Consider the following 7964-nt stretch of genomic DNA (forward strand, 5'->3'; position numbering starts at 1 on the left):
AATACAAAAAATTAGCCAGGTGTGGTGGCGTGCACCTGTAATCCAAGCTACTAGGGAGGCTGAGACAGGAAAATAGTTTGAACCCGGGAGGTGGAGGTTGCAGTGAGCCGAGATCACGCCACTGCATTCCAGCCTGGGCCTGGATGACAGAATGAGACCCTGTCTCAAATAAATAAATAAAAATAAAAATGAAAGCATTTTAGCATAGTAACTGGACCAGACTTCAGCACTTAATAGCGATTACTATTAATGTTAACTAAACCCAAACTCTGATTTTCTATGTAGAACATTGTATAAAATATAAATAAATTTGAGTGTCCTAAAATGATTTCATTAACTTTTTATTGGTGGTAATTATTGATTTTATGAAACGGATCGATAGCCTGATCAAGTATATAGTGCTTCGGTATGCACTGGACTTTTCAGTTAAACTCTCTAGACACCCCCTCTAGACACTGTGTAAAACTCTGGAAGGCCCAGTGATTGATAAGGTCTCTGTCAGCTAAGACCTGAGAGTGGCCCTGCATGCTGCAGGCATGGGGTACTTGTCTCATTATAGAATAGCATGGCCTCTCCTACCCAGTCATCTGTACAACTGCAAGTGTTACATGCTGTGCTACTGCTAGTAGCATTTTTAGAGCTGCTCTACTTTTTTTTTTGTCTTGTGTGAAAAAAAAAAAATTGCATTTAATTGCCAGGTGCGGTGGCTCACGTCTGTAATCCCAGCACTTTGGGAGGCCGAGGCGGGCAGATCACCTGAGGTCAGGAGTTTGAGACCAGCCTGACCAACATGGAGAAACCCCGTCTCTACTAAAAATAAAAAATTAGCCAGGTGTGGTGACACATGCCTGTAATCCCAGCTACTCAGGAAGCTAAGGCAGCAGAATCGCTTGAACCCAAGAAATGGGGGTTGTGGTGAGCTGAGATCGCACCATTGTATTCCATCATGGGCAACAAGAGTGAAACTCTGTCTCAAAAAAAAAAAAAAAAAATTGCATTTAGTTGATACTTAAAAACATTTGTTGGGTGAATAAGTGAAAGATACATACCAAGTGAGGAATGTAGGCAGGGGATCAGTATTATCGCATCATTTATTTATTTAATAAAGGCCTTGGATGAAGTGATTCCTGCTTATATTTTACCTCTTTTTTTTTTTTTTCTCTCTCTCTCTCCTCACTAGAATATGAGCTCCATGAGGCAGGGATTTTCATCTATTTCACTAATTGCATTCTCCCTGGGACCTCCTTAGAGCAATGCTTGGCACATACTAGGCACTTAATATTTGTTGAATGGAGCCATCTCCCTGTAGCATTCGACAGTCCTTGCTAAGAAGAAAGGAAGGATTCCTCAGCCTGTTTCTTACCCTTGCGGGAGTTTTCTCTCCTGGTTCTCCAGCTATCTCGGTGGTCTGTCCTTCTCCAGCTTCTTTGATGGCTTCTTTTCCTCCTCCAATACCCTCGCTGTGGTAGTCCACATGGCTCTATCTTGGTTCCAGTACTTCCTGCAAAGATTGCATCCAGTCTCACAGCTTCACCTCTCCTCTCTGTGGCTGAGCCACAGGAAGTGTGCACCCTTCTCTTGAATACAAGTCCTTGTTCCCCGCAGCCTTCTGGGCACTCCCAGCTGGTGTCCACTTGGTCTTCATACTTGCCGTTGCATGGCTGAGTGTGCCATCTCTTTCTTCAAAGTCACTCCTTTTAGGAGTGAGTAAGAATACTGGCTTGGAAGTTAGACCTGGGTTTGAGTTCTGAGTCTGCCTCCTGCTGTATCTGCAGCTTTGGCAAATTCCTGCCCTCCTTGATTCTTATCTTGAAAAGGATGATTTCGGTGGCAATCCCTTTGGAAGCTTGTTGAGATGATTAAGTGAAGTAACAGGCATAGAAAGTCCAGTGGAAGTGCCCCGCATTTTCGTATTTCTGTGGCTGCAGCCACTGCTTTCCCAGACACCTAAACTCAGTATATTGCAGTCACTTCTGAGTCAGAGAATTATTTTGCTCCTTGACTCACTCACTTATACTGTGCTGTTCTTTCCTTCATGACTTGCCTCTTTCTTTCCTGTTCCTCCTGCTGCCAGTCTGCCCGAGACTGTCTAATCTACTCAGTACCATCTCTCTGCCTCACTTTCTCCTCCTCAAAAGCTTCCCCTCCTTCATCTAATCTTTGTTTTCCATAAATTTCTAGTGACAAAGGATCTCTTCATAAAGAGAGAGGGAAAGGGAAAGGGTGAGAGGAGACTCACTGTGGGTTCAGGAGTTTTCACACGCGCGCGCACACACACACATGTGTATGTGTGTATTTAAAGACTCAGAAGTTTGGTTTGAAAACTTTGATATATGTTAATGAAAGCCATTGAGAACAAGTCCCGGCCATCTAGCTTTCATTTACAAAGAAAAATGAAAAAAACGAAAACCAAAAGAAAAGTGACTTTTCTTTCTCCTGCCCTATAGTGAAACTTGGTTTCCAGCAAACTCATCAATTATGTCATAATAGGTGCAATTTGATGAAAAATATCCCCCATCGTTATAAGTGCTCAGCACGTAGTGAGTGCTTTAAAATGCTTATATTTTCGTATTTCTGTTGCAAAGACCAGAACACAAAGTAGCTTTTTGTTAAAGCTTTATTTGCTGATTCTGCTATTGTTTTCCCCGGGGGAACTGCCCCTTTATTGATTAATAAAAGGTTAACAATAGCCTAAATGTGTTAAGGCAAATGGTTGGGTTTCAGTTTTGTGCTTGAGATTATTTCTGTTCTTGAAATCCTGTTGTTTCCTAGTGATCAACAAAATAAAATACCCCACTTCTTTTTTAAAAGATTGGGATATGAGAGCCTGTTTTTGAACCCTAGAAGGTTCACTTTTATAAATATTTCTGCATTTTATGGGCTTTCAGGATATTGTCACTGGAGACTGTTTCTGTTATGTGGAATTTTCACAGGAGTTGGCACAAATAGCCATCTGGCTTCTGCTCCTGGCACTCCACTAAACTGCCTGGTCAGGTCCCTGGGGCCTCCTGGATCACCACGTCCCAGGGATTGCTCTCTGTGGCAGGTGACACTGGGACCCCTTACTTCTTGAAACTCCTCCAACCTTTGGTTTCCTTTGTAATTCATATGTGGGGTAATAGCTCTGTGGCTGGCTTCTGTGAGCTGCTGGATTCATGGAGATGTGGCTTTCACCCTTACAGAAATTATACCTAGCCGTGGACACAAATGTGTAGACCAACAAGTGCAGGAAGATGCTATAGAGGCTTGGCGCGCTGGCCCATGCCTGTAATCCCAGCACTTTGGGAGGCTGAGTTGGGTGGATCATTTGAGGTCAGGAGTTCAAGACCAGCCTGGCCAACATGGTGAAACTCCGTCTCTACTAAAAATACAAAAATTATCCAGGTGGTGGTGGCACGCGCCTGTCATCCCAGCTACATGGGAGGCTGAGGCAGGATAATTGCTTGAGCCTGGGAGGCAGAGGTTGCAATGAGCTGAGATCATGCCACTGCACTCCAGCCTGGGCAAGAGAGAGAGATTTGGTCTCCAAAAAAAAAAAAAAAAAAAAGCTATGGAGGTGTCAGAGGCCTCCATAATAGGTGTGTATGGGGATTGGGTGGAGAACACGGAGAATCTCTTTGGGGGAGACATGCAAAGTTTAAAATACACCCCCTGCCATGCTTTTAATACATCCTCTATCACCGGGTGAATGACTGGATGTGGGAAGTTAGGGGAAAGGGATTCGACTCCTAGGCTTCATGTACACATTTTGTCATTGCGTTGGTTGGGATAAAGAACGTAGCTGTGTGAAAGAACCCATAGGTCTCGGTGGCTTAGCACGGTAAAGATTAATTTCCTATGTCACAATTTAAGGCAGTTTGGTATAGGTTTCACTCCACACAGTCTTTCAGGAACGCAGGAATTCCTCCATCTAGCGACCCTGCCTGCACTTAGGAGTCCTCCTGGATTCTCCAACTGTATGCTGTATATAAAAGGGAAGAGAGAGAGCGTGGGGGATTTACGTAGAAGATTTTTATGGGTTAAACATGGAAGTAGTAGAAGTCATTTCTGCCTGTTTAGTCACAAGGCCCACCTAATGGCAAGAGAAGCTGGGAAATGTAGTTACGTGTCCAGGATTAAAAAGAAATGGGATGTCTTAGTCACCCAATCCTGTTAACTGTAACTCCCAAATATCTCCCTAAAATCTCCCTGCCACTTCCCATCCAGTGCTTCTGTCAGAATTCAAGCTGTCGTGATCTCTCTTTCACCTCCTGAACAAGAATTTTCTAACTGACCTGCCTTCAGAATAATCCTTCCCTAGTCAACCCTCAATAGTACCAGAGGAATCTTGCTAGAATAAAAATATGAGCAGACCATGGCCCTCCTTAAAAACGTGCTGTAGTTCCCTGGCCCCTTCTGAACTCTTAGCCAGGGACATGGGACCCTTCTCCAGCAGGCCTCATCTTCTGCCACTCTCCCGCATTGTGAACTCTTTGTTCCAGTCGTTCCAAAGGAGCACATGGTTTGCAGTTCCGCATCCGCAAACTGTGTGCTCACCCATCTCTGCCTTGCACATACTGCCCCTTCTTCCTGGAGTTCCCATCCCTGCTTTGCCCACTTGGTGAATGCTAGGCATCCTTCAAGATTCACCTTCTTTGTGTGAATTTCCAGATGTGAATTTCCTGGTGGTTCTAAATTGTTCTGCCCTCAATTTTCCCATCATGTCTTCATGCTTATTTTGTTCAGGTCATGGCGGGAAGGGAGGCTTGAGAGTTAAATGAAGGGACTGTTGTGGATGTTTGGGCAACATTAAGGGAAATAAACAAGGGACAGTGGCAAGCTTTGGAGCTAGCGACAGTGGAAGCTGTTACCACCTTTGCCTGGGGAGGCAGGGGAGAAAGGCAGGGGACGAGAACAAGTTGGGGAGCTATAGCTAGGGACCCTGGTAGAGGGATGCTGCCAACTACCAACCTGCAGCCTGGCTGGGAAGGGACAAATGTCCTGACCTCTTTGTCCTCTCATTCCCTGATCCCCTGCTACCACCTTGCAGTAGGCCAAAAGGAACTGAATTTGAAGGGCAAGGGAACCCCTTGATGCTCACCTTTCCAGGCCACAGAGTAGGGTGGAGAAGGGGGAGAGTAGGGCTGGATGGCAAAAGAAGAATGCCCAGCACAGCTGTTACATCTCTGTTATAGTTCCTAACACAGTACATGAAAATTTTTTATGTTATATCTTTCCCACCAGGTGACAAGTCCCTTGAATGCATGTTTCATATTTTTCTGAACCATGGATGCCTAGTACAACCTTTACAGGTTGCTAAAAATAACTTTTTTATTTTTAACCTGTCATAGTCTGTTCAGGCTGCCATAAGAAAGTACCAGAAACTAGTTAGCTTATAAGCAATAGAAATGTATTTCTCACAGTTCTGAAGGCTGGGATATCTAAGACCAAGGTGCCAGCAGATCCAGTTTCTGGCGAGGGCTTGCTTTCTGGTTCATGGATAGTGTCTTCTTGCTATGTCCTCACATAGCAGAAGGGATGATGAATATTTCTGGGGCCTCTTTTTTTTTTTTTTTTTTTTTTTGAGACGGAGTTTCGCTTTTGTTGCCCAGGCTGGAGTGCAATGGCATGAACTCGGCTCATCACAACCTCTGCCTCCTGGGTTCAAGCGATTCTCCTGCTCAACCTCCTGAGTAGCTGGGATTACAGGCATGCGCCACCACGCCTGGCTAATTTTGTATTTTTAGTAGAGACGGGGTTTCTCCATGTTGGTCAGGCTGGTCACGAACTCCCAACTTCAGGTGATCTGCCTGCCTCAGCCTTCCAAAGTGCTGGGATTACAGGTGTGAGTCATGACGCTGGTCCTGGGGCCTCTCTTATAAGGCCACTAATCCCATTCATGAGGGCTCCACCCTCATGACCTAATCACCTTCAAAGACCCCATCTCCTAATACATCACCTTAGGGGTTAGGATTTCAACATATGAATTTGGGAAAACATAAACGTTAAGTCCATTGCAGGGCCCGTTTGTAATATTTAAATGAAATATTAAGCTGCATTATCGTCTTTTTATTTTTATATGCGTAAACACCATTTTCTAGAGTTGTCTTAACATGTGAAGCATATAGGGGGGTTTGTTTCGTTTTCCTGACCTGCCTTTTCTCATTTCTCAGTCAAACAGGCAGGACTCGTGAAATTGTGATGCCTTCTAGGAACTACACCCCATACACAAGAGTCCTGGAGTTAACCATGAAGAAAACTCTGACTTAGGCACTCAGAGGCGCACACTTTTTATAGGTGGACAAAGGCTCTGGAACCCTGTGGCTTGAAATCCTTTGGGAAGGGTGACTCTTGTTTCCCCTATACACAGTGTAAGCCGAAATGGAAATCGCTGAGGCTCTGATCCACTTCTAAGACAGGAAGGAAAGTGAAGGTGGAGTGGGCAGGTAAGAGAGGGATATACAAGGTCACGTTTCAGACACCCACCCGGCATACCCTGCTGTACTGCGCCATCATTTCTTTTCTTTGTAGATACTGAAATCCTATCAGGAGGATTCCCTCACAATGTATTTTATTTGCTAGACTTCGGTTGGGAGGGAAAAGGACATTAATTTGAAGTTTCATGTTATTCATGCCAGGATCGTTTGATAGAGCATGAAGGTCTTGATTACCCATAAAAGTATTAGAGGCAGCGTTTCTCTGGTACAGAGAGGCCTGTCCACAAGGAGCATGGGCACCCAGCCAAACTTGAACCTGGAAGGGAGGGTTCCCAGGCTGCAGGTGCTCTTTCCTCTTGGTCCCAAGCATCTGTGCAGGGTCATGGGAGCCGCAGTTAGAGACTTGTGTGGGCCAGACGAGCTTCATGCCAATGCGCTAGTCCCTTGGTTTAATTTGTGCCTTATGCTTTCATTGGACCAGCTGAAATCACTGTATTTATTCAACTTGTGATTTTTTTTTTCTTTCTCACTTTAACTTAAAGAGAATTTTATATGTCATGGAAATTTAATCATTAAACGTTTTCAGTATCAATTGGTGTTTTTGTTAAACGAATGAATAATCTGTTCATGCATGCTGTACTTTGATATTATAACCTATGTCACATATGTTTAATAAATACCATATATTTTCTACTAATGTTGTCTCTGTGTTTCATCCATGACCATGTAGAAGGGGCAGAGAGCAGATCAGGCTCTGGAATGAGTGTCAAAGTCAGATCACATGATCTTCCAGACAGTACAATCCACAGAAGCATCTGTAAGCCATAAGATTGACTCTGTGAGTCAGGGGGCCTCTCTGTCTTTTTAATTCCTGAAATTTAGTTAATACACCATGTGGAAAAAGCAAGATACATTAATGATCACAAAGTACACAAATGGATTTTACTTTTAAACCTTTCCTCAAATCTCTCACCCCTTACTGTCTCCACTTCCAAAAAACCAAAGAAATAAAAAAGTAGGAAAGCAAAGCAACTCAGATAAATCACTGTGAGTCAGAACCATGCTAAGAGGAAAATGTGCATTTGGGAGCCAAATTTCTATTTAAACAATGTCTGTGGGACCTTGGGCGAGTCATCAAAGCTCTCTGAATATTCGTTTCATCCTTTAAAAACCTGGGATCATCACACCTACTTGATAGGCTGATATGAGTGCCACGAGGTCATTCCCACATAGGGACTGGGCACTGCCAGGCACGTAGGCAGTGATTGCTGTCATTTTGGAGGTTTTAGAGCACTGCTGACTGCTGGTTGAGTCTCACCACTGGAGCTATTCTAGCAGCAAAAATCCATGCTCTATGGCAGCCACCAAAGAGGAGCACTTAGGGAAAAAGCTGTCCTTAGGACAGGAGATATGGAAGCTGGACTCAGAGAGAGGCAGAGGGTCCTGGAAGCCCATCCCCCTGGAGAAACTGGTCTGGAAGCAGTTTCTAAGTGAAATGCAGTGACTTAAAAATGTCAATTTTAATGAGACCAAGGTAGAAATGAAAAC

The 7964-nt window shown here is 44.1% G+C and overlaps 1 protein-coding gene across 1 annotated transcript in view; it reads left to right on the forward strand.

The window, feature by feature from the left end:
* Positions 1-7113, forward strand: part of MYZAP (myocardial zonula adherens protein) — a 94059-nt gene extending 86946 nt beyond the window's left edge. The window contains exon 13 of the mRNA XM_005559641.4: positions 6153-7113. Within this exon, the coding sequence (XP_005559698.2) occupies positions 6153-6249 (97 nt within the window). The 3' untranslated portion in view covers positions 6250-7113. The remainder of the gene's footprint in view (positions 1-6152) is intronic.
* Positions 7114-7964: the final 851 nt, after the last annotated feature.

This window comes from Macaca fascicularis, chromosome 7 (genome assembly GCF_037993035.2).
Source record: "Macaca fascicularis isolate 582-1 chromosome 7, T2T-MFA8v1.1".
NCBI lineage: Eukaryota > Metazoa > Chordata > Mammalia > Primates > Cercopithecidae > Macaca > Macaca fascicularis.